Raw genomic sequence first — 27,014 nt, 5'->3', positions numbered from 1 at the left:
GCCTTGGACCTGGAGCTCCGGTGGGAGGAGCAGTCTCCTCCTCCTCCTCCTCCTCCTTGTATACCCAAGTATACCTTTACCAACATTAAAGTGATGTATTAATACATCAATAATCATACTCCATTATTAGCCAAGAGAAAAGATTTAAATTAAACATGAATTATAAATATTCCCACAAAAATATATGTTTTTGAAATGAGGCTACAGGTTTTCCTGTGTGTGTGGATGGGTGTGTGGTGGGTGCACGAGAGAGAGAGAGCGAGAGAGAGAGAGAGAGAGAGAGAGAGAGAGAGAGAGAGAGAGAGAGAGAGAGAGAGAGAGAGAGAGAGAGAGAGAGAGAGAGAGAGAGAGAGAGAGAGAGCGAGAGAGACCCGCCCCAAAAAACAGCGTCATCCCCGTAATAACCGTTGAGCGAAGAAGACGTTCCTTTTATCCGTCAGACGGAGTAAAAACACAGGAGTGACTCGCGGTTTAAAAGGAAGAAGACGACGTTGTTTTGTTTTAAGCTGTCTGCAGAAAAAAAAGAAAAGAAGTCGCATGGATTTATTTCACTTTTCCGCCATTTTTTTGGGGCGACGAAGGACGAGTGAAAACAAGTGTGCTTAACCTCCGGAGGAGTTCTCTGTGAGGACTTTAAAGGAGAAACTAACGTTCATATCACGAGCGACCATCTAACCGCCCGAGAAGTGAGTATGACGTACGACGAAAATAGGGTTAACGTTAGCGGACTATATACGTAAGTAAATTAACGTAAGCGGACTTATTACGTTCGCTTACTTTTGTTATGTTAGCAGAAGAAGCTATCACTGGTAGTGGTGTTGTGCTGCTAGGAGTTAAAATAAATGTGATTATTGATTATTCGTGAAAGGCATTCATCAAACCAAACATGCCAATATTTTTAGACGAAACAATAGATTAGTTTATGGTTAAAAAAACAAAATAATTAATAATCAACCAGCGCATGAATCAATAGTTATAGTAATCATTAGTTGCTGCCCTGGTCAGTGTAAACACTCACCAAGCTTAGTGTCCCTGAAGGAAGCAAAGGAAGATATCCTGATAATCATTCTCTCAGTTTCACATATATTAGTGGAAAACAATCAAACTAGCTTGAATAAAGTAACTGAATTGAATAAATATAGAATTATAATTTGTTTATAGAATTTAGGGGAAACAATAGCCACATTGTGTGATTCTGTTCTTTATTATTGATGAATAATCTATCTTTCAGTTCTCTACCACGGTATAGCGGTCGAGACAGATGTTATCACCCCTGATTAAAATCCTCCATCATCACATCCGTTCATGAAACCATAGAGACTCCAACACAAACGGATGATCTGTGTGTGAGGCAGGACAGCAGGGCGATGCAAATCCAATATTTGGCCGAGTTAACAGAGAATATTGTCTGATTGGTGCTTTCGTCTGCCGGCTGATAGCCGTCTCTTTATTTCTGTTATCCTACATTTCTTCCTCTTCCAGACCTTTGTGGTCTGCGGTCGTCTCCTCTCTTCCTCCGTCCTCCTCCTCCTCTCTCTGGTGCATAAGTGCTCTCCAAGATAAAAGTTTTTGATCACATGCGCAATATTTTCCAGAGTTACTGTGTGTGTGTGTGTGTGTGTGTGTGTGTGTGTGTGTGTGTGTGTGTGTGTGTGTGTGTGTGTGTGTGTGTGTGTGTGTGTGTGTGTGTGTGTGTGTGTGTGTGTCAGTCAGCACTGTTAGAAGTCCTGCTATGTTTAGACAGAAAAGTCCAAACCACACTTTGGATGAGTAGCCTCCATCCAGCCGAGGGCAGATCTCGCTATTTTGAGATTTTATATGGAAAAGACGACATCTTGAAACAAAACGATTGGCTGATTTGGTTTGGCTCCGTTTTTGCAGTGCAAACCACACGACTCTTGAGATATATTGTCCTGGATTCATTCATGAGAAATGTGTTCGTTCCTTGAGAAGTTCCTCTGATTTGTATGTAAAGTTTGTCTGTTTTTGATGGATCACATAAAGGAAGTTAAAATGACCCGTTTGTGAGATTTTAGTGAAGGGCAAGTTTGGTGCTTCTTTGGTGGCCGTATCAAGTTGCCCTGGCAGAGATGGAGAGGTGTGAGGTGTCATTTCTTATTTATTTCATGAACCCAGAGCACAAGAAACGTCTGTGCACTGTTTTATATGATTTAAATTTAAAATACAGAGTCTCTTGGGGCATCTCAAACACAGCCAGCACTCTGAATAAATAGCCAATACTTTCCACACACCATGTGGAGTGCTTTCTGTTCAACATTTGCTTCTCCAGCTCAGTGAGCAGGCTCAGAGCTCCAGTTCCCTGCTCAAGGACACTCTGACCGTCACAGGATGTGCACTCACCTGTTGATTTAATCAAACCTGCCACCTTTCTTTTACACGCAGGACGTTTGCTCCACCCACTCTCATGTATTCGTCTTAGTTTATCTGTGCCACCTAAATGAACCATTGCTATTCCATGCACATTGCTGACAGTGGCTGACGAACGGGTTCTGTGGCTGTGATGAGGAACAGGGAAGAGTCATAACCGTAATCTACATGAGGCATGGAGTTTCTGGTTTAACAGGACAAACGTCAAAGGCAGTTGACTGTTAAATGGACGCGCTTGACTGTGTTTGATAGCAGCATACAGGAGTTTGTTTGGTGAAATTAGGTTTTGGCTTGAAGGCTGCAGCTGATTGGTAGATCTGGTCCTTCCTCTCTTTGTAAGGTCAGTAAATTCAGCACATCCCAACTGGGAGCTCTGGATCTACCCAGCAGTGCTGCTAATTATGGGGACATCCCACCAGGTCTGTACTATAAACCACACTGTCGTCATTCATGTTGGCACAGAAATCAGCGCTGTCCTGTTTAGAGACACTGTCGCACGATCCCGAATAGTTCTAGTTTGCGTTGCTTCTAAACCGGCGATGCCTCAGACCACAGAGGGGTTGTGTTTACCTGACGGTTAGCCTGATATCCTTATCGCATCCGACTTTAAAGTGTTCTCTCTGAAGAACACAAAGAGGCTTTGTCTGCACGTTCATCAACAGAAAGATAGTTAACATCCACCTGCTAGCTCTGCTCGCGCGCTATTATCTGCAGATATTTTGTTACCTTTAACAATAACCTCAGCAAATGAAAGCCGGCTTTATCCAGACATCGGTTTAGAGGAACACTCTGCAGTCTACCCGCTCTTGTGCAGTATTGGTTTCCTGTGACGAAATATTTATTTTCTGCGTTGCCACCAACAATATATATATATATATATATATATATATATATATATATATATATATATTGCAGAAAACAAATGCAATGTCTGTATTTTTTCCAATATCGTGCAGCCCTGATCTTAACACAACCAGCCGTCTTCAGCAGCAGCTTCTAGCTTCTAGCTGCTTACCTTCTTCAATGCAGCTTCATTGAGAGTCGCCAGGTCAACCACAATGGCTCATTTCAGGTTTCTATAACTTTCATCTAAGACGGCTTTGAATGCAAGTTCTGCTGAGCGAGGCTAAACTCATCGTGGGTGTATCACCACACAGGACACACCCAAAAAGGAAACCGATATTGATCTCCTCTTCTGAATACCTGTAATACAATAAACAAGCAGTATTATTTCACAAAATGTCAGCGTTGTTTTTTGCACGTGTCCCTAATTATCACTTTCCAAGCGTCAATGTTTGACGTCACTCGTGCAGTTTACATGCTGGTATGACAAAATATACCTTGATAACACCCACACTTTCTGATCTCACACACAAAGTTCTCAAGGAAGATACTGAAGTGAGGAGTGACTGCTTAGGCGTCTGTATTAGTTATCTGATGACACTAGTTAAACCACAGAAGCACAGTGAAAGTCAGATGACACAGAACAAAAGCTCTTTAATGTCTCTTCCAACCACATTTCGTGCAACTCTCAAAAGAGGGCGATGGTTTAAAATGCCACACCGTGTTTCTTTTTCTTATGACTAACAATGCCTCTGAATGTAGATTTTCCAAAGAAGCGGATGCTGCCTTCTTAATGTGCTTGGCTGCCGCTGTTTTCTGAGATCCATTAAAACCAGCTTACTGCTGCATGGACACAGCTGATCCATAATGTTACCATCATTCTGCCGCCAGCACAGCGCCTGACTACGGCAAATACATCAGTGGGTTTAAACTCTTTACAGGCATTGAGAGGAAGATATAAGCTGGCACTGGTATAGCCTATAATGCACACAGAGAGCCGTGTATGTTTTTAGCCCAATAGAGCAAACTGAAGTTTTATACTCTAAGTAGGTACATTCTTAGACGGCACGGTGACACACATTTATTGTGTCAGAAGTAACCTCGTCTCTGTGGGTGGACGGCTTCATCCCGAAGACGCTGCCGCCATCTTTGTTTCTTGCTTGATTTTGTGGCTAAATCCAACTTCCATGTCCATTCAGGGTGGTGCAATGCAACCTTGTATGCATCATTTTCATCCGTTTTGTCTATAAATTGAAGAGCAGAGGTGACGTCTTCAAATGTCTTGTTAAGACCAAAAGTACCAAACCAAAAGGTATTCAGTTAACAGTCTCCACCCGGTTCCCCTCCTCTGTGATCTGTCTGGCTGAGATGACAGAGGTGGGTTAATGAGGTACTTGTGTAACCGGATATGACTGTTTGGAGTTGGGCGACATGTGGGGACACAACACGGTCACGGAGGAACTATTTTGCCACCCAACAGTTTCACAAGCACAGTGCACTGAAACGTAACAATGAAGTCACGCAACAAAGACGCGTTGAGTTTAAATAAGTTCGTATTTCTTATGACATGTCAGATTTTTGTTACCTTGCCTGCAAGTCTCCCTTCTTCCTTCCCCCAGTCCCTGAGGATGTGTAGCATATACTTCTTCAGCCGTTTTTAGATCCTAATCCAAGCGTAATGCTCGATGTCTCATGTGGCACAGACTCCAATGGCTCCACGTTTATATCACATGCTGGTTGTTTGAGGTCAATGTTATACAAGGCTCCAGCTTCATCTTCTCAGTAATATGATAACGCTCTCCTTTATTTGATTACAAACATTCAACTCAATGCACATGAAGAATTATGATTGGATTTATTTTAACGTGATTGTGATCTTAGTTGATCTTTGGGTGCAGTTGCTCTCCACCTGCACCATATGAACACTTCAGCATCCTGTTGTGAAATGTGGTCATGTGAGCAGCTCGTTGTGTCTTGTGAAAAGAAGGGAAGTGGGTCCTTGTGGGAAGACCTGCTTCTGAGTGGCTACTGGCTGCTAAACGCTAACATTAGCCTAGCTACGATGCTTACCGGTCAGCTCACGTCTTTTGTTCCCTCGTTCGTAGGTAAGCTGTACCCGGTAGCTCGACAGCTAGCTCTCCCAATAGACGCTCCACTAGCGGACACATACCGATCTCCCTCTTGGAAGCTATGGCGCAGCAGCAGAGCACAGTGGAGGCTTGCTGCAGGCTGTTTTAAGGGCTGTGACATATAAGAGAGCTATGACATTCAAGATGGTGCCTGCAGAGAACAACATCAGGTATGCAAGGACCATGCCAGCAACGGCTGTCCAATGCCCACGCACCTCTAGAGATGTGCGGCCTTCAAAAATGCTCTGCTGGCCCTATTTATAGGAGGCTACCATACCATACCAAATAGACACACCACTCTTGTGAAAGCGATATCTCAAGAGCTGCTGGAGGGATTTTCTCCTTACGTCCACGTGGAATCAGGGATCAACATTTCGGTGGTCAAAGGCCAGGTTTTCGGCCATAAGTCAAAAATTCAGAAAAGCTGCATTGTTTGGGCAATTACTACAGCTCACTGCCGTAAAGTTTAAAGTTTCTTTCATAACCTCGACATTCATATTATTTGTATTATTATTACCACCATAAACTAAATTTATATACCCACAACACAATCATGTTTTACCCATTTTCCTCGGGTGATAACATCGTAAAATATGACGGTAGACATTCATAGATTCATATAAAAACCTCAAATCAGCAAACAAGCTTTGAATGTTAAATACATATTTTGATACAGCCCTAATATAAGGGTACAGCGTCAGGCTGCGTATGCCGGGATGTTGTTGCTTTTCTTTTAATACGCAACAACAATGTGGTGAAGCATCGAGAAAGCAAGAGAACGAGAGACACTGAATATAGTTTATAACAGACGTTTAATTGATCGTTGTTGTGGTATGTGAAGACCATTATAGCTTTTAATATTGTTGGAACAATCATTGTTTCATATCAACTCCAAATGAAAGATAATGTTCCTCCATAGTTGCTGGTTGTGAAAGTGGGCAACTGCTTAAACTGTCGGTTATTTAAGGTGGACATTTAATAGTTTCAACTCTACATCCATGGATACAAATGCATTAAACGGTGCTTCAAAATGCCATTAAATGGTAATCCTGACTGTTGTACTTCACTACAGTTCTATTTATAAGTATAATCACGACAGTACACAATGTGTCTGCTCCTCAGGTCACACTGCCAGACGTGTGTCAGGATTAATCTTAGCTTGTTTTATGTAATGCACTAACGTCCACACACACACACACCCCTTTAAATTTAGATAACGTTGAGTGTGAGTGAACGAGTCACGCCAAAGAGAGAGGTGATCTTTAGCATGGAGAGACGGGGTGATAAGTATTTGTTGATAATTACAAATTCCATTCTATTTAAAGTGTGTGTTTATCTGTGTGTGTGTGTGTTTATCTGTGTGTGTGTGTGTGTGTTTATCTGTGTGTGTGTGTGTGTGTTTATCTGTGTGTGTGTGTGTTTATCTGTGTGTGTGTGTGTGTGTGTTAGGGTTATTGCCAGCTCATATACGCTTCTCTTTATTCCACCGACGTTTTATATATCCTGGTTTTCATTTTGTCACTTTAACGAGATGAGACGGTGATAAGACACCAGAAGTGGGCAGACTCCAGCTTTCACCTCTCAGCTCTATTTCTGGCGCTCTCTATTCGCACCGCCCTGCTATTAGACCCACTTTCCCTCATGCAATAACGTGCTCTTATACTCTGCAGACCTGTGTCAAGTAGACCTCAGAAATATGTCTTCGGTAGTTGTGATGGCCACAGGTGCAGGATGACGACAGGACAAGGAAAGCTTATTTACATCGCCTGTATAACGTAGCGGGCCTTTCTATTTCCCGCTGAGGAAGTCACATGGTACTCCGCTGTGGAGTTTAAGAAGTAGAACATGAGAGATGTAGATCAAGTAAAAACATGGCTGAAAGATGCACGGTGTCTAATCGCTGGGAGGAAGACTGGAAATAAGAAGCTGTTACAATGCAGAGCGTCGATGCTAGTTCAGACTTTTAGTCACGTAGAAGCACCCGCTGATAAGTGGTGAAGCCAAAAAGTGTTGAGTTGAACTTTGTCCAGAGACCTGATGTGGCCTCTCTTTATCTGCTGTCACACCACAGAGCACTCTGCTGAATGAGGAAAGGGTTATTGCAGCAGAGGACACGCCTGTAACTTTATTTGTAGCCTATTTGCATACAATGTTTGAAAATGACTGAAACGCTCTTAATTGTGGGACCTGCCGTTGGGAGTTTGGTTCACAGAAAAGCAGGTTTGTGCTCCACGCGTAACGGTAACGGAGGTTGCATTGACTCTTATTATGTGGCGTTCAACCTCTACTCGGTGAAACTGAGTATTGTGGGAAGGTAAATGATAACGCTATCTTCATGTTTTCTAGGCGAGAAACTTGAATAAATACTTGTTGCTTGAAGGAGATGTTTTCACAGCAATATAAAATAGATTTTAGAGATGGATTCATGATTTGTTTAACTTCCCAACACTAGCTCTTATAGCAGCTTATCATACGTTATTAAAACTACCAATGACAGGAAATAATTCAATGAAGATACAAACATTTACGAATCATTTGAATTGTGTGTTTTTCTGCAAATAACCATCTCCAAACAATTATATCGGCCTTCGCTGTGGTCAATCATGATACATGCTAATTTGGTCGTGAAAAACAACCCTTGCACACCAATGCGGTTACTTACATCTGCAGGAAGCTAAAACCAGCCTGCCTTATTATCAGTCGAGCTTTCAGTCTGAGACACAAATAAGCGTGTGAATGAAGCGATCGACAGCGTGCAGGGTTGTTCGTTCTCTTTGAACGCCAACAATATAATCTGTACAACAACAATGTTAGACGTGTGTGACTTTTGAGTGCCATTTAAAATAGAGAATCGGAGCCAGAGGAATTAAAGGTGGAAAGTTCCCGAACAAGTCAAACAGACTGATAGGAGCACAAACGGAGAGTGAACTCTTGAGTACACAGTATTTAGATTTGACACATTCCATAGTTGATTAACTCTTCTGCTCATATTCCCCTTTTAACACGTTTGGGTTTTTGGATAATCTGTCAGTGAATATCTCACGGAGGGTTTGTATGTTAACGCCACATAGTGAAGGTGATGTGTCCTCGTATCGAACCGGTGGTTTAATGTTTAACTAACCACAGTCGTGTGTATAAAGGGTCGTGTGTTCTTGTTTTAGTTTGACCGCGCTCTGTTTTATCTGGTGCTTTAGATGGCAGTTTACCAGCGTGTTGTCCACCGTAATACTTTTCTCACTCTATTTGGCCTCAGCCTTGTTTACACACTTGTTTTTGATTTAATTACAGCAGCTCAGGAAATATCTTTGGCTTTACAAATGAGGTTTCTAAGTCGAGTACTACAAAGCTTCTGCTGTCCTCCAGCAGCGTGGCTTCATGGAAATGTTTTCTGTTTTCTCCACACTACATTTAAATGTGAAAGAAAGTGAGAAGTATTGTCACAAAGGGTCATTTGAATTTGTTTTTGTACACACAACTTAACTGGATTAAAGCACAATTTAAACCGATCTGGATAGCAGATACACAGTCTGAACAGGACCTTCGTGACTTGCATAGAAGCACACTTGGAGTAGTAAAAGGGGCGTTGTGCTTCACAGAACTGTGGTTGAACGTTGGGACCCAGGTTGGATGTGGAGCACAGCAGACGTTCATGCAGTAGCTTGTCTACATGAGTAAGAGCGGCTCGAACATAAAGAGCTCGAAGCCCGAGGAGCGAAAATGGCATGGGAGAGCACGAATGTCTGTAAACTGATGAAAGTCTCTGAAAACAACTATTAGAGCAGCTGCTGGTGTCTGTGGTGGGAAGAACATCTGTGACTGTCTGTGAACAGGCCGAGCACACACCGTGTGTAGTCACGGTGTCTGTGAACAGGCTGAGCACACACCGTGTGTAGTCACGGTGTATGCTCAGCCTGTTCACACACACCGTGTGTAGTCACGGTGTGTGTGAACAGGCTGAGCATACACCGTGTGTAGTCACGGTGTCTGTGAACAGGCCGAGCACACACCGTGTGTAGTCACGGTGTCTGTGAACAGGCCGAGCATACACCGTGTGTAGTCACGGTGTCTGTGAACAGGCTGAGCATACACCGTGTGTAGTCACGGTGTGTGCTCAGCCTGTTCACACACACCGTGTGTAGTCACGGTGTCTGTGAACAGGCCGAGCACACACCGTGTGTAGTCACGGTGTGTGTGAACAGGCTGAGCATACACCGTGTGTAGGCACGGTGTATGCTCAGCCTGTTCACACACACCGTGTGTAGTCACGGTGTCTGTGAACAGGCCGAGCATACACCGTGTGTAGGCACGGTGTATGCTCAGCCTGTTCACACACACCGTGTGTAGTCACGGTGTCTGTGAACAGGCCGAGCATACACCGTGTGTAGGCACGGTGTATGCTCAGCCTGTTCACACACACCGTGTGTAGTCACGGTGTGTGTGAACAGGCTGAGCATACACCGTGTGTAGTCACGGTGTGTGTGAACAGGCTGAGCATACACCGTGTGTAGGCACGGTGTATGCTCAGCCTGTTCACACACACCGTGTGTAGTCACGGTGTGTGTGAACAGGCTGAGCATACACCGTGTGTAGTCACGGTGTGTGTGAACAGGCTGAGCATACACCGTGTGTAGGCACGGTGTATGCTCAGCCTGTTCACACACACCGTGTGTAGTCACGGTGTGTAGTCACGGTGTGTGTGAACAGGCTGAGCATACACCGTGTGTAGTCACGGTGTGTGTGAACAGGCTGAGCATACACCGTGTGTAGTCACGGTGTGTGTGAACAGGCTGATCGTACACCGTGTGTACCCCTGACCATTTTTGGACTATTTTATAATTACTTTATCTACGAGTAGAGAGGTGCTTAAATGAGAATGTTTGTTTTAAATATTCAATTGACTTTCTGTCAAAGGAACCAGGTCGCCGCTAACTTCTTAAGTCTTCCCTGCAGCTCTCTATTAGGCAAATAAAGTAAATTATCATTGTTCCAAGCCTTTTTAGTTAACTAGATATGCTTTGTTGTTGAATTAATAGTGAATCATTTTTAATCCAATGTCATCTGCAGGCTGAGTTATCGTCCCCCGTCCATTGCTTTTGCTGCATTTTGTTAGTTTCTGTGCTTTAGGGCCCGATCGTATCGGGTAACGATGGAGATAAATAACAACACCGATGGGGTCATCTAAGAATGTAGAGGATCATGGAGTCACAGATAACTTGTTCACTCTCATTAACTTGTTTCACTGGTTCCTCAGCGCTACTTCTCTCTCTTTTGTACTCTTTTACTTTTCAGGAATGTTTATTTTGGAGTTTCCTCATGTTGTTGACACAGAGGCTCTTTTCTTCGGTTTTCAGGTTTTGACGCTCCACCCCTCCCCTTCCTGATCCCTTTTCACCCATTGGTTGCTGTTCCCCAGAGGGCGGAGCTTAATATAGGGTAAGAGAGGAGAGAGGAGACACCAAGGTGACTAGGAGCTGAGGAGGCCGTCTGAACTGCACAGGTAAGACGAGCACTCGCACTTCCAGGATCTCTTGGTGTTACAACCACAATTCAAACAATTTATAAAACCACAAGGTTCCAGGTAACAGTCCTGCATTGGAAATCCTGCGTATGTAAATGTGCATCAGTATAAACTGTAGCCTCCTTAAAGTACAAAAGTGAGATCACTCACTTTGTAGCCAAATGAGCTCTTGCTCTTTTATTTTTATTTGTTGATTTTACTAAATTATTTCCCAAAATTGTATTTATTTTATTTATTTCGTGGTTTATTTTTGCTGTTATTATTTTCTTGCTTTTGCTGCTTTTGTCTGTCAAAGCACTTTGTAAACTCTGTTTTTAAAGGTGCTACATAAATAAAGTTATTATCATTAAGTTGTTTTAAGATTATATTATAATATTATATTATTGTTACTGCTGCAGTGACATGTAGGATGCATTTTAATGTCATATATATATATATATTTATTTATATATATATCATATCATACAAGGCCCGCATGAGGAGGTTGCTTAATATATAATTGGATTACATTTAAATGAAGCTGATCCCCCTTTGAAGCAGGATGTTCTTCCTTGATTGAATTCTTTACATGATGTGATCGAGCGTTTAGTGTTTACTCTCTCGTCATTTCATCGCTGAACAGTCCGAGTTGTAGCTCCCACTATTTGCACTGTCGAACATATATAAAGCGTTTTATTACAACCATAACCCAAATATCATCAGAGCCAAACGAAGGGATATGCCGGTGTCAGTGAAGGCCATTTAAAACACGGTATTTAGCCCTGATGGTTGTGCACACTCATGCTAAACTTACTAACAGTGACATCAGCTGAAGGTTGTTGTCCTCACGTTGTCTCTGCTGCTTTATTTTTCGATATCTGATCTCGTGCATGATTTATGCCCCAGAAAGTCAATAAGTCTCATCATTGTTCTTAGAGGCTAGATCTATTTTATGATTGTCAAAAAGGAGTAGAATCTTAGTCCCCGATTTTAATTTGAAATAAAAAGTATAAATATGTGTGCTCTCTACCACTATCTATTATTGAAGTACAATGATGCTGCTTTCTGACTCATTCATCTTAATCGTCTGTGCATAAAGCACTTCATCCTGCACCAGTTTGGTTTGTGCTCAATGTACAGAAAGACGACCACAGGTATAAACCGCAGCAGTAACCAGTGTGAATACTGGAGGGAAAACACTTCTACGAGTGCTTCCTGAGTCATGAACCTGCTCTGATCTGTTGCATTATTACTGGAATATGACTGGAATAGTCCTCCAGAAGTCAGACATGTGACCAGTTCTTATTAAAGGCCAGTGTTCAGATGGTTGGAGTCGAAGTAAAGGTAGTAAACAACCCGCTGCTGGGAGCTCCAAACAAACTCCTCTTAACCAGCCACAGATGCTCCATCAGATGCAGGTAGACGTATGTTTAGCTCTGCGCTGCTGATGGGTAATTAGACGTCGGAAGCTGTGGTCTTGTCAACATGTTGTTCCTTCTTTATAATCCCCCCCTCCACCCACTCATTTCCCAGAAGTCTCCTTGTTTGTATGGGGATGCCGAGGACAGGAAAGCCTGATCATCCACGAGAGAAAGAGAGAGGCCATGTCTGCGCTTGTCTCTTGTTTGTAATGTAACTCTGATGTATACCTCCAGGATCATGTATCCTCTCTCTCTGTTTTCACTTCAATATGAGAGAAAAATAACAAGACGGGGAACAAGGAGACAGCAGGTAGAGGAGGGGGGGGGGCTAAACAAAGGATAGGGAGTAGGAAAGTAAGCAGTGTTGCTAGGAGGCCGAGAGAGCAACACAGGCAGGAAGGATGCATGCGGTGGTGCAGAGAAAGATGCATGGTCTCCATTTTAACTCGTCAGCCAGAGTTCACTCTGAAAGCGGTGAGTTTTTACTAAAAAGACAAATATATGCAGGTTCCAGATTCTGAAATATGAGGATTTGTTGCTTGTTTCCATCATATGTGATGATAAATGAACTGTTTAGTTGGTTTTGAACTGTTGTTCAGATGAAACAGCCAATTACAGGACATCACTTTGGGCTCTTTTGGATTGCCGTGAAACATTCAAGGTCCCCAGAGGATGAACTCTGATTACTGTTTGGTGATCCTGACTTTTCCTCTAGCGCCACCTTGAGGTTCACATTCGTGTTTCTCAGTGAAACTACTTGATGCAGTCATTCACACATTCATGTCCCCTTTAGGATGACTTGTAGCTTCGATGATTCCTAAATTTAAACGCCATCATCGCCTGCAAACGGACTCACATTCCCAGCAGCCTCAGCTGCACTTTGTGGTTACTGCTAACATGCTAATGTTAGCATGCTAATAGGCTAAAGTAAGATGGTGAACGTGGTAAACGAGGAATGAGGGGCCTAGGAAATGAGGGAAGGAAGCTGGAACACAGATTTTATGTAAAAGGAGAACTGAAATGTTTGAGTCTGCCACAGCAGAAACCTGAGGTTCAAACCTCATGAAAGGATGTATTCCAACCAATGTTCCCTCTAATTTTTCATGTGTCTGGGCATACACACAAGCTCCCTGAGCACACTGAGGACCACTGTGAGCAACATCAGATGTGCACGCTGTGGCCACACACCAGTATCACACCTGTTCAAAACCTTGGATCATAGCAAGTTACATGGCTTATTAAAAGAATCAAATTACAGCAGCAATTTTCACTAGTTTACTTTTAATATAAGTGATTTGACAAACTTTAAAGGAAAAAGACAAAAATCTTGTTGTTCATGAGATGTGTAGTATGTTTTATGTGAGAGTCCTGCTTGGCCATGGGAAGAGTCCTGCTTTGGCCTGTGTGAGGTCCTGTTGTGGCCTGTGTGAGGTCCTGTTCTGGAAGAAATGATACATATACACCTTTCAGACATAACATTTTGTTCACATTAAAACATTCACATTTTGCACAATGACGTGTGCTGTAGCTTGTGATACAGTGTAAATTCCTGTAACTCTGTCTGTAAAATATGTAATTACTCAGTTTTTTATTATCATTTCTACTACCCATAAATTATCTAGTAGTAACATAATTTAATGATTAATATCCATAAGTAAAAAATCTTAATAAATGTCACTAGAATATGCACAAATCTGACTTAAATTTGACCTTATTTTTCACGTCTGTCCTTCTCACTTCTCCAATGGTTGTACACTTTGTCCAGGTTGATGGCTTCGTCTGCTTCGCTGCATGTTTTGCAGAGTAGACCCTTCTCACTCGAAAAAGAAAAAATCTCACCCAGTTTCACCGCTTGTTCTTCTATTTGAACATACTCCGACAGCCATTCCATCTTAAAAGAACCACATTTCTTTTTTCCAATGGCTTGGTGAGTGGATGTGTCGCTGCCCGTTCGTTTCGCCATGATAAGGGGTTAGCATTTGCGTCTCGTAACTCCGCCGCACTGTTGATAGCTAGCTAACCTGCACGGCGCGAATGGGCAGGGCAATAGTGTCAATGCTATGATTGGCTGCGTAGCGTAAGTGAACCGAATCGTATCATTGGCTGGACACCTGTCACTCACTGAGTTACGTTGCAAAATAGTACAGAAAACAAAATTATTATTATTATTATTATTATTATTGGTTTAATTGATTAGATAAGATTAGGACTAATATTAGATATTAATTAATACGTTTATGTTGAATTTTATTTTATGCGCTGCATAGATTTTCTTGTGCGCTGAGACTGTGCGAGCAGTGCGCGATTGCTCAAGCGCGCAGCTTAGAGGGAACATTGATTCCAACCCTCACATGTTGTCTGCATTTATTTATTTATTTTAAATGACGCTGGCCAAAAAGAGACAGAATACATCCTGAAGTATGTATATACCGAATATAACTGTCCTCGGTTGTGGTGGAACGGACCAATGAGGATTAATTACACAGATTAACGTTCTCATGTGTTCACATGTAATCTGTAAAATGTAGTTTTAATAAATGAGTGTTGACGGAGATGTTTTCACAACACCTTTTTATGAGCTATAATGACCGTGATGTGCTTTATTGTATGTGGTTTGGACTGTAGCCAAAACTCAGTTCATACTTTGACTGCGATAACTACCGTCCCTCAGTGAACACGTTGTAACCTGAACACCATCTGTTGGTTTGGATTTGCAGAGTCTTCTGCAATAGAGATTATTATTATTATTATTATTAGATCTCTTGTGAACTGTTTGTGCGTCTTCATGTGACTGTTTGTGCGTCTTCATGTGACTGTTCGTGCCTCAGTGGTTCTTGATGCTGAGACATGTTCTCAACAAAGAGAGAAGTGGTTTTACGTCACACTTCCATCGAAGCCTTTCACCATAAAACGCAGACATGACTGTCTCGTGTTCCCTGAAATGGAAAAAGCACACGATCATTAAGATGAGAGAGATCGATTAAGAACATGTTTTCAACACGTGTTAAGTTTATCGTTGTCCATCACTGTCGCTGGCAGGGTTGTTGATATTTATTTATGATATGTGCGCATGCAGCCACACTGTACTCACTGTTATTTATGCTCAGCATTTTGAATCTTAACGTGTTTGTTTCTTTCCCCTTCTGCTCGTCTGCTCAGGTGGTGACGGGTGTCGGACCCTGCCATGGCGCGGAGGAGGCTGAAGCTCGTTGTGATGGTGATCATGATGGTGAACTTCTTCATCTTCATCATCATCTCCCGACACAGCAGCCAGGACAAAAACGGCCTCAACAAGGTCCGCATCCCGTCCAAACCGTTCTGGTCCAAGCTGGTCCCCAAATCGGCGTACTGCAACCGCCAGCAGCAGATTCTGGACCTCCAGAACAACCCGGTCCTGGCTAACTACAGCACGGCAGATGTGCCCGATTGGCTGAACGACACCAGTTTGACGTCCTACCCGTGCCAGCCTAACTTTAAGGTCACCACTCAGGTGAAAGAATACAACTCCCTGCCGGTCCGCTTCAAGGACTTCCTGATCTTCATGCACTGCCGGTCGTACCCGATCATGGTGGACCAGCCGGACGTCTGCAAGGAGCCGCCGTTCCTCCTCCTGGCCGTCAAGTCGCTGGCGCCGCACTTCGACCGCCGCCAGGCCATCCGCCAGTCGTGGGGCCGGGCGGGCGTGGTGGCCAATCGGACGGTGGTCACCGTCTTCCTCCTCGGCAACGCCACGCCCGGGGACCACCACCCGGATCTGTCCGGGATGCTGCGCTACGAGAGCGTCCGTCACAGAGACATCGTCCAGTGGGACTACAGGGACTCCTTCTTCAACTTGACCGTCAAGGAGGTTCTGTTCCTGGAGTGGATCCAGAACCGCTGCGCCGGAGCTCGCTTCGTCTTCAAAGGCGACGACGACGTCTTCGTCAACACCTTCCGCATCCTGGACTTCCTCGGGGGCCTCTCGGAGCCCAAAGCCAGGGACCTGTTTGTGGGCGACGTGATCACGAACGCGGGGCCGCACCGGGACAAGAAGGTGAAGTACTTCATCCCGGAGAGCATGTACGTCGGGATGTACCCTCCGTACGCGGGCGGAGGCGGGTACCTGTACTCCGGCGACATCGCCGCTCGCCTCCACAACGTGTCGCGACAGGTGACGCTCTACCCGATAGACGACGTCTACACCGGGATGTGTCTCAGGAAGCTGGGGCTGGCCCCCGAGAAGCACAAGGGCTTCAGGACCTTCAACATCGAGGAGAAGTACCGGTCCAACCCGTGCGCCTACAAGAGCCTGATGCTGGTTCACCCGAGGACGCCGCAGGAGATGATCCAGATCTGGGCCTGGCTCAGTAACCCCGATCTGAAGTGCCAGTGACGAAAAGTTTTATTTATAGCAACAGGGTCGTGACTTCAGAGTTGGCAGCTTTAAGTTGAGATAACGGTTATAGCGGTCGCTCGGAGGACTGATTTGACCACCATAGTATTTGTTTGACTGGATGTCGAGCTGAACCCCGCTTCACTGTCCGAAAACGAGCTTCACCCAAAGTGGGCGTGTCTTTTTCTCCGCGTGCACATATTTATATCACGACTATTTATATGGCCTTCGTAACGCAGTGCGTGCGTGCGTGCGTGCGTGAGAGACCCTCAATGCTGTCTTATAGAATAAAGAGACTAAAGAACTGGGATGTGTCCACCTGGGAGTCTCTGTTGAAAAACATTTCAAAATAAGAGACTTCTCAAACGCAGCATTATTAAACGGTCCAGTGGGTCCGACATGCTTCAGTTTCTTCCTGTTTGCTTGAGAGGAGCTTCCTGGTGAACACGTCCTGCTGTAGCTGGAGGCTCAGTCTGTGCTGCTACTCCCGTCCACACTCCCTAAAGTATTTACTCGTGACTCGCTCCGACTACAAACTAAAGCAGCTCCTCCTCACAAAGAGCCTCGCTTTGTGTTCATGTACAAACCGTTCATCTGGAGTTTGTTTCACCTTCAAGTTGGGATCATCCGTAGAGCTCCTAGATGTTCTGGCGAACGCACGCTTCGCTTTCAGGAAAACAGGAATGTGAGTCCAGCTCAGCAGGTCTGGGCTTGGTTTTGACAGAGAAAATCCAAATGCTGTCTGGTTGTGCTTCAGGTTTCTCGCTTTATACACAAACAGAAAAGACAGAGTGCTCAAATGAACCAAAAGTGCATCTTCAGAGATATACTCGCTTTAACGTGATGGTGCTGCTGTGTGAACGTGTTGAATGCTGTTAATCGTTGCTTTACTGTTGAATGGGAGGACTTTAAAGCACACGTGGAGCTTCTTCAAGCTTCTTCAGCTCTTCTTTTACTTGACGAACGGTCTCTGCGGTGTTCATCCGGCTTCGTTTAAAGATGTCTCTGTTTGAGGAGGAGATCACGTGTTGTCGTCTCTGTTTTACCGACTTATTCGCTGATGAATCTTTAAACCGTGTTCATGTTTGAAGGTCTGCTCGGCTCACTACTGTACGGCTTTTAGTCTCTTGGAGAAGTGCTGCTCGTTGTTTGTTGTGATGTTACAGGTCTCGGTGAAGGGGATGTGGTTTTGTGTTCCCGTTAGGCAAAAGGTCAGAGAAGTGCGTTACATGAGTGTGTATCTTTGTGTGTAGTTCTCCAGTATTGACACTCAGAATGTCCGTTAAAGAGAAGTCAGTCAGACCCTCAGATGGCCTCTGTTGGAGCGCCCCCTGCTGGTCAGGATGCTGAACTTTAGCATCACACGCTGACGACTCCACCGCCCAAAGCTCTTGACCTAATTTATTGTTCTGTTCACGTTTTAAACCAAACGTTCGTTGTCGCTCCTGCTAGTGTTACTGTTGTGGGACAATACTGTGTTTTTGTGGTCACTTTTGGTGTCAGAAGAAAAACAAAGAAAGTTAAAAAGACAATCACAGTTGGGTCAATTAAGTCCTTTTTCTTTTTCTGGGATTACATGCTGACTGGACACTATTTAAAGAGTCCATGTAGGATCAAACAAACACTAAAAGAGAACGAGGGAGCAGGAGACGAGGACAGAAGCATCATGCATCCTCAATAATGTATATCTATCGTATAATAGGTCACACTCTGTTCATGTGGCTACTTGAATGATGTTTACATGCTTTTAAAAAGTCCTCACTTGCTGATTTTCTTTTTTAGAATTGTCTGATTGTTGGACTTTGTAATTCAGCTTCACAAGTATTCCCGTTTTCTTTTCTTTGTTACATCCATCATGTCTGGAGTCGGTGTTTCTCTGGCCTCATTTCATGTTTCTGAGCTTCTGTAGATGTTGTTGTTTTTTCGTGGGCAGAACAGGAAACGCATCATATTTACATCGATACAAAGTGAAATGTATTAATCAACACGACGGGAAAAATGAATCCACACGACGCGATAAGTGCACGAGTATTTGGGCCTTTAATCAACCAGGATCTTCTGTTGTTACCCAGAGAAGATGAATACTTTGATTCCCACTTTCACACGCCTTCAACTCATAGTTACAAGTATTTCACAATACTTCAGACACTTTAATACTTTCTGAAGACGTATGTGTGTATATGTGTCGCACCTGCACTATTCAGTTGATTACCCAATCTGTGCCTGTCCGTTTGTAGTGTGTGTGTGTGTGAGAGAGACTGTGTGTGTGTGTTTATCCATCAGCCATGTTGAGTGTGATCGCTTTTCTTTTCTTTTTTTAAATGCCTAGAATGACTTGATTATTTCAATAAAGTTGTATTTTGCTGTTTTTGTCTATATATCGTTGTTTATGCATTTTATTGTAATACAAATAAATTATATGATGTAAAAGTTCAGTTGATTTGTTCATACGTGTTTCTTTTTTGTTAAATGCTATTTATTTATTTTTAATAAACAAAAGTCAGAAAAACCCACTTTTGTTCTCTATGGAAACATCGCACTAAAGCATCACAGTGGACGTAAAACTAGAGAATCTGTTTTATTCTACATCTATTATGTCATATTATTATATAACATCTCATTCATATGAACTCATTCAAGTGGACGAGTCTCACCAGCAGAGGGCAGCGGTGTATAAACACTGAGTCCACCTTCCACAAACAGAGTGTAAACTAAAGGTCTTTGGTGGAGAGTTTTTCCCACAATGCAATGCATCCATTCTGCAGTATTTGGATACTTGATTGTGTTAAACACTTGGGTCAGGTTTCAACGTTTTATTTTGAAAATACCATCATAAAAAGAACAATTCTTTCAGTTTTAAAAGGACAGATTTAAATAAATTACTTAAATATTAATGTTGTTTCCTTAACTTTAAAACAAATTCAATCACTTCCTGTATTTATAGATTGATCTTTGATTGTTACTTGTTTCTATACTTCTCTTTGTGTTCTTTTTGTTTATTGGATTATTTTGTTTGTCGTTTGTTTTTTTGTGGTAAAAACAGCGTAATGTCGTTACAAAAGCAGCATTCCAGACTCTTAACGTGATCGTTCCTTTAAATGTGTTTTAAATACCTGACGAGTGAACCGGTTATTAATCCGCTGCTGAAAATAGTCCCCGACAAATGTTATTTAGTCAAGTTATTTATTTATTTATTTATTGCCTTGTACACAATGACAGGGAAGCAGTTATTGGGGATTAAAATCTTAAAAACAGTTATTTAAATATGTAAAGAAAAAAAATATTAAGTAATGCAGAAATTAAAATATAAAAAAAATATTTAAATTTGTGGCAGACAGAAATTGCAAATTAAATAAACTTGTTAATGATGTAAATAAATAACTAAATATATTTTCGATAAAGCTCCGATTGTCACTGATGACACTTGATGAAACAAACAAACTCCACCCGCCTGGTTCTCCCTGCAGATTAAAACAAGCTGCTCTCTGAGTCATTGCACCACTCAGCTCTTTTCCACTTTTCTCCCCCAGAAACAGAAACCCTGTTTAATAAAAGTTCGTCCAGTTCCACTTTGTCGAGGCTTCTCTCTCTTCCTCTAATTTTAATTTTAATTTGTTTTAATTCAATCAGTTTAAACTGAACGCGTGTTCTTAAATAGAGATGTGTCTGTTTCAAACGAAGGAACATTGTTTTGTTATTGTTTAATAAATGATCTGTGTTAGGATTGTTGTTGCAGAAAACTAATTATTTTGATCTCACTTCTTAATCCTGAACATATTTGACAATAAACACAACTGCAATCAATATTTTAGTGAAGTAAAGATGAAGAAAATTAAATATAAAATCCTCAGAAGCACAGTTTCTGGTCCCTCAGGCCTCCTGTTAATGGACAAGAATCTGAAGATCTGACTGAAAAGTGATCTTAAAAGCCGACCACATCCTGACTCTAGGGTGGCGTCACCGTCAGCTCGCTGCCAGGAAGCCAGAGGATGAACCAAAGCTTCTGGGAAATAGATGGAGCAGAGATTCACAGACACACACACACACACTCTCTGATCTGTACGTCTCAGGAGGTTTCACTTCCTCATCTGCCATAGAAATGCATGAAATCCCAGCGGAACGCCGTCTCTTTCTCACCGACTATCTATCCGACACGTATGCAAACACGTGTTAAAGCTCCAGACTCTATTTAAAGCCTCTGGCATCAACTGGAGCCTGCAGATAAAGACAGAAGAGTGAGCGGGAGTGAGACGACAGTATTCACTCTTCAGAACACCGGTTCGCATTTTCACGAGATCACGAAAAATTCATCCTGTCGGGCTTCAACTAATCCGTTTTTTGTCCAGTTAGCCAGAGCACGGATCAATCGGCATCCTCTGAGGAGCCAGCGACTGCTGTGGGCGGGGCTTAAGTGTGGGTACTGAAGAGGTTAGCGTAGCCGCGATAGCATAAGTTGTATCAGAAGTGCAAAGAACAACAATGAAAGATGTTTTCTCGATGTAAAAAGATGCTCTCGCTCTTCTCCCGCCTCAGGCTACATCCACACTTCTACGTTTTCATTTTAAAACACATCTTTTGTTACGTTTACGCCGAGCGGCCACACTGCAGCCTGCTGCTGATCCCCCGTGTGAGTTTGAAAACTCCGGGGTTGAGTCCCAGTGTGGACGGGCAGAAATGGAAGCTTTTTTGTCGGTAAATCTGCTTCCTGTTTGCAATTGCATGCCCTGTACACACGATCGGTCATGTGATATGCGTGTGATGTCAGGTGTGTTAGTAGCTGAATCAGCGCTAAAGCCAACGTATCCTCATGCAACCTTTCGTAGGATATCCTACGAAAGGTTGCTCATTTTTCATGCAAGTCCAGCACAACTCAGTCTTTTCAAAATAAACTTCCGTCTTCACAGGAAACAACTTTTTTGTTTCACTAACGGAGGTCTCCTGGGTGAAAGTCCTTTTGTTTGACACATCTTTGTTTGACCCTGTGCTCTCTGTACATCCTGGACTACGTACGGCGTACAGCGCATTTATTTTGGTCGGTAAGCTTCAAACGCTGTGAGAACAGTCTGGAGATTGTTTTTTGTTGTGTTGAAGCTTGTGGATGGAGCATCAGACGGCTGTGGCCGGGCAGGTTAACGTTCCTTCATGTGTGAAATGATATCACACTGATCTTTAAAATATGTTTCCTCTTGCATCTTTCTATTCTTGCATATATGTCTCATTTAGTAGCAAAGCTTTAAAGTTATACTTTTTGTGAATACGCTGGAGAAAGTTCCTCTGACAGACGAACAGACTCTCATTCAAAGATGTTGGAAAGGGATTTTTTTTCATTTCATTTTTCCGAACTGGAAGGAGCTCAGCGGAGGAAACAGTCGGTCACAGTGAGCGAGGAGGCTTTGGTCAGGACGAGGATGTGACATGGAGGCAGTGAGTCACTTCTCTGACCCACATCTCCTCTTCCTCCATTTTACATCACAGCAACGCAGGAAACATGTCTGTCAGTTGACGTGTGAACGACAGGTAGAGGCTTTTATAGCCAAGAGAGTTTGAGATTCTGTCTGAGATTTCTGCCACTAACTCCTCGATATAGTTGGAAATCAGTTCATCTGTGGTGCTCGCAGCATTAAAGAATGGCGTTAAAACCTTTCCACAATAAGAGCGCACGTTCCTCTGGATTATCCAAAGGTTTGTTTGTTTTTGTGTCACTGAGAAATAAGAAGAAAAAGATCAGCGAGCATGAAGAATCGTATGAAACAAGTGTTAATACTTAACATGAGGTGTGAACATTATATACAAATACACAACAACAATACATACACTAAGCTAACAGTGTTAGTGTGTTAAATGTATAATGTGTAAATGTCCGATACAAACTGTTTTCATTCAATACACAGTGGGAAAAATCATAGTTTGCAACAAACTTATACAATAAACATGAACAACAAACAACCATAAACAGCCATTTTAAATTTTTTTTTAAATTGTTTTTTTTATTCAAACGTATTCGGTTCGTCATGTGTACCGAACCGTGAGCCTCGTACCAAACGGTTGAATACGAATACGCGTACCGTTACACCCCTACTACCAACTAAAAACATGTACTAGAGATGCAAACAAGCGCTGTGTCATCGCTCTTCTGCTTCACTTTGCTCTCATTTTTGGCTCCAACTCTGTCTGTTAAAGTCTGGGGACTCGTGTCCATCATGTCGTAGCAGAAATATCGATGTGATTACGGACCGATTGAGTCTAATTTCACATGGTCTCAGCTCTTTTCCTCATCATGCATTCAGTAAGTATGTTGATCCAAAAACATCACAATAGTTGTGACTATATTACGTCATAACATCTGTCTCTTTTTGTCCTGATGAATCCAGATGTGACCCGAAGTCAAACCAGCATCTGGTTTGAATGAACTCTCAGTTCAGTTTGCAGTTATCCTCTTATCAGAGTCACTTTTAGTTCCTCGTGCCTGAAGTCTGATGTTTGCAGAAGTGATGCTTCATGTCGTTGTCTCTTTGTTAACTGTACACTTTGCAGAGAAATAGTCATTTTGTACGTTATTGGAGGTAATAAATGATCATTTTAATATGTTTTTACTGCGATAAACCTATGAATGAGTACATACACCAAAATGTCCAATATATTTACATGTTTTTACTGTTATTGTATTTTAAACATGCAGTGATGCAAACATGAAAATAACATAAAAGAAAAAGACATACTTGTTCATCCATATACACACATGTATTAATATATATACTGTACATATTCATGCATACAGAAATACCTGCATCCACATTTATACATGAACTACAAAGGGTTTATATGATAAGTAAAGATGGAGAGAGAAAAGTGAAGACGAGCAGTGACAGATGGAGGGAAACGTTTCAAAACGAGACAGAAATCTGAGCTTTGGACCTCTGACCCGCAGTGGAGGGCAGAATTCCTCCAGATCAAGAACATGTCAAAATATTATGAGCACTCTGCTCATATCTGCAGCTTGAACCACGATAACTGTGGAGTTCAGCCAGGGAGGAATGTTGGTCGTCCCACCGCTGCTCCTTCTCTCTTCATCCTCTTTGATGCAGCTCCTCGTTTCATTGTTTTTTATTGAAACCTCATCAGAGGACGTTTGACGGGATTCTCTTCATCTGGGTCGAGTGTCTCACCCCCGGGGCAGTCATGACAGTAACAGGGCCGCCACACGCTGCCATTCTATATGCTTTTAATGAAGCTCTCCATTCCCTCAATAAAAGCTTTTTATGATGAACTCATACACATATATATATACCCATATATGTTGAATCCTCCTTCACTTTTGAAATGTCTCTTTTTCTTAAATTCTTTGTAGAAACAAAGCCGAGGCTGTTCAGTCTTAACACTCTTCAATATGTTTGGACAGACGGAGGAGAAAACCTCCTGATAATAAACTCCAGAACAAATCAATTCTCCCTGAGAGGGGGGGGGGGGGGGGGGGGGAGGGGGGGCGAGCTGTGAGCTGCAGACCGGTTTGGTTTCTGCAGACTGTGCACAACAGAAGCAGTGTTTCATTAACGGAATTAGCAAATCAGCCGTGACTTTGGAAAAGTTCGTTTTATTATTAGCAATCATCAGCGTGACTGCTGAGTCATCACTTCTTGCGGCACAGTTTGTATTGGAGCTCTGTTTAGTTCCGTGTCAGTAATTGTGTCGTTTTAATGCAACAACCATCAGTTCACATGTAAATACATCCTCTAGATTGTGATTCTTCTGCTTCTTTGTCTTCTTAAATACTTCTGATCTGCTGCGTTTGAACTGCTTCTTGTTCAATAGTGAGAATAAACTTAAATCACAGCCCTCTATCAAACATGATGATGAAGAAAAGATCAGTTTTCAAATCAAAGAACGGACTTTCCAAGATTATTTCCTCTTATAACATGAACATATAAAGCTGACTGCTCAAAGCACGGCTGTCCTCGTGTCCTCCTGTTTGGATGGAAAGTCTCAGTGAGAGGTGATATTCATGAGGAGGAACATGAATAAGACGTCGATTAACGACAGATTCTTTTCTCAGTGAACTTCCGACCTCACAGAGCAACCGTTGCTCAAAGTCTTTCACAACCGCTGTGACACGAGGGAACAGAAGATGTGCTCATATCTGTTGCTTCACATCTCTCTGCTGTGATTTCTCTTGTTTCCTCCGTCAGCTGAACATTTATAAATCACTAAGCGGCTAACGCTGAGCAGACAGGAGCGGGAGGAAGAGTTCCATTCCTCTGCTCTGACAAAGCAGCCGCAGGAGGAGAGAACATTCAAGTCTGATGTTCAGCTCGGTCCAACAGGAGACACGGGAGCATCCAAGTACAACACCACCATGTGACTCGATATGTGTTGAGGCTTCAATGGTTCGTTGCGTTCACGTTGAGGGGGAAAAGCAAGACAAGAGGCCTCGTGACTGGAAGCCGGCCAGTTCAAATCAGCAGAACATCTGTGTGGTGGAAGTGAGGCGGGTGACACTTCCTCTTCTCGTAAACGAACCTGAATAGCAGCCAATCTCCTCCCGAAAACCCTCAAGAGGCCCCCAATCCACCGAGTTTATCCTGAAGAGGACATGAATGCGTCGACCACATTTCATGCCAATCGCTCCAATATTTGTCAAGACATTTGTTTCAAAACAGGAAGTGTCAAACTCATGGTGGCCTCAGAGGACATGTTAGTGGATCACCACCGTCAGCAGGGTTCATCCTCTTAGGACCATGAATGTCTGAGCAAAACGTTGAGCCAGTTCATCCAGTAGATGTTGAGATATTTAACCGGTTAACTGAACGTTTTGGCCTGCTGGTGGCCTTAGACGGCAATTCAGAGGATCTTCAACATCAGTCGGGTTCATCCTCTTAGGACCATGAATGTCCCTACACCGCTAGCTGGCCTTGAGAAGACAAATGAAAGAACACAGAGAACATCCTGAAAGTGTGCCTCACATCAGCTCCTGTAAAAGCCAATAAGAACCAGCAGCGAGAGGCAACGGCTGTATTGATTTCCGGGTCCTAAACGAGCGCCGTGGTGTTGATGAATCACTTCCTGCAGTGAATCTCTTGATTACTTCATCCGGCCGCCCTGCTGCTAATTAACAAGCCATTTACACATAGGAAGTGTCTAATGCAGGCTGGTGGTGGTGGAGCTCACAAGGAAGTCATTCCGCCGCCTGACTGGGTTCAGGCCCCCGAGACAGACGTGTGGATGGAAGTGGATCTCTCTCTCTCTCTCTCTCTCTCTGTCTCTCTCTCTCTCGCTCTCTCTCTCGCTCTCTCTCGGGGGGAGTAACTGGAGAGCGACTGGTCTGCTGGGCTGATACTGGCCGACGCTTGATCTAATGATCTCGCAGCCGTGTGCTGATCTGGTGGCATCTCTCCGGGTCGTTCCCTTTCTGTCGGGGAGGTTAACGAGGCGTGCGTCTTCGTATTTTTCCACCATGAATTTATATTTATATATCTTTTCTCCTCCACGTCCATGAGTCCCAGAGGAAAGTGTGGATGGTTTCCCACTTCGTTTTAAGGGCTGATGTGTATCATGTAGGGCTCTATTTGATGGGGACTATTTGCAGCTGTGAATGAATACAAATGTGGCACTCTCGTAAACATGTACATGATGTTTGTCAATTTAAAAGATCATTTCACAGGTCAAGAAGTTCTCAGAAGTTCTCAGTTTGTCGTAGTGTCTTTACTTTTGTGTGAAAACGCTCAATGAACTTCTTTTAAATTGACAAACATCACATGTTTAATTCATCGCACAATTCAAACAGAATATAAAAGAAACAGACGACCAAACATATTATGGTCCAATAAAGGAGCTCTCAGGCACAGAGGAGGAAGATATACCGGGTTAGGCTTCACAGATGATACAACAGGATCCACTCTGTTCCCCTGGTCTTTGGTTTGACTTTGATCTTTTTCACTTGACTACATGGGATTTCTATGAGGTTTGTTGCACTGATTGAACTCTGTTTAACAGTCTTTAGAACTAAGTCACCACCTCACTAAAGAGTGTGTTGATCACAGCTGAAGGTGTTGAAGTTAAAAGGCTTCAGCTGTCAGCAGCCACACGTTTGGCTCTCTGTGCTCCACTCAAGTGGTTCAGGCTCACTTGGCTTTGTGTCTAAAGGACTCTGCTTTGTTAACGAGCTCTTTTTCAAGTGCTCCAACACCGAATGCCAGAGCCTCAGCGCCCGGAGAGCCGTCTGCTGCCTGCTGGCTCGTCACAGAGGGACACTAGAGAGGACTTAGGTGTGAAACTTTACTCTCTGACAGTTGGAGACAAATCAACGTTTAGCATCATCGACATGAAGCCGACAAGGCCTTAGACAGGGTGTAAAAACATGGTTGCGATCT

General features: G+C 43.1%; 1 protein-coding gene across 2 annotated transcripts; it reads left to right on the top strand.

The window, feature by feature from the left end:
- The first annotated feature begins 444 nt into the window (after nt 1–444).
- b3gnt2b (UDP-GlcNAc:betaGal beta-1,3-N-acetylglucosaminyltransferase 2b) lies at nt 445–19,082 on the top strand. 2 transcript variants are annotated; one of them, XM_079280887.1, is made up of 3 exons: nt 445–686; nt 10,712–10,857; nt 15,438–19,082. In XM_079280887.1, the coding sequence occupies exon 3, from the start codon at nt 15,463–15,465 to the stop codon at nt 16,648–16,650; it is 1,188 nt and encodes a 395-aa protein (XP_079137013.1). In that variant the 5' UTR covers nt 445–686; nt 10,712–10,857; nt 15,438–15,462; the 3' UTR covers nt 16,651–19,082. The 2 variants fall into 2 exon arrangements, with proteins under 2 accessions (XP_079137013.1, XP_079137014.1); XM_079280888.1 differs by lacking the exon at nt 445–686 and adding an exon at nt 7,450–7,580.
- Nucleotides 19,083–27,014: the final 7,932 nt, after the last annotated feature.

The sequence above is a fragment of the Melanostigma gelatinosum genome (assembly GCF_949748355.1).
Source record: "Melanostigma gelatinosum genome assembly, chromosome: 12".
NCBI classification, from domain to species: Eukaryota; Metazoa; Chordata; class Actinopteri; order Perciformes; family Zoarcidae; genus Melanostigma; species Melanostigma gelatinosum.
Note: the sequence above shows the minus strand (reverse complement) of the source record. Positions and strands in the feature narration are given on the sequence as shown.

What these genes read in the sequence shown, in the direction of transcription:
- b3gnt2b (XM_079280887.1), top strand. Translation starts at nt 15,463, where the DNA reads ATGGCGCGGAGGAGGCTGAAGCTCGTTGTGATGGTGATCATGATGGTG.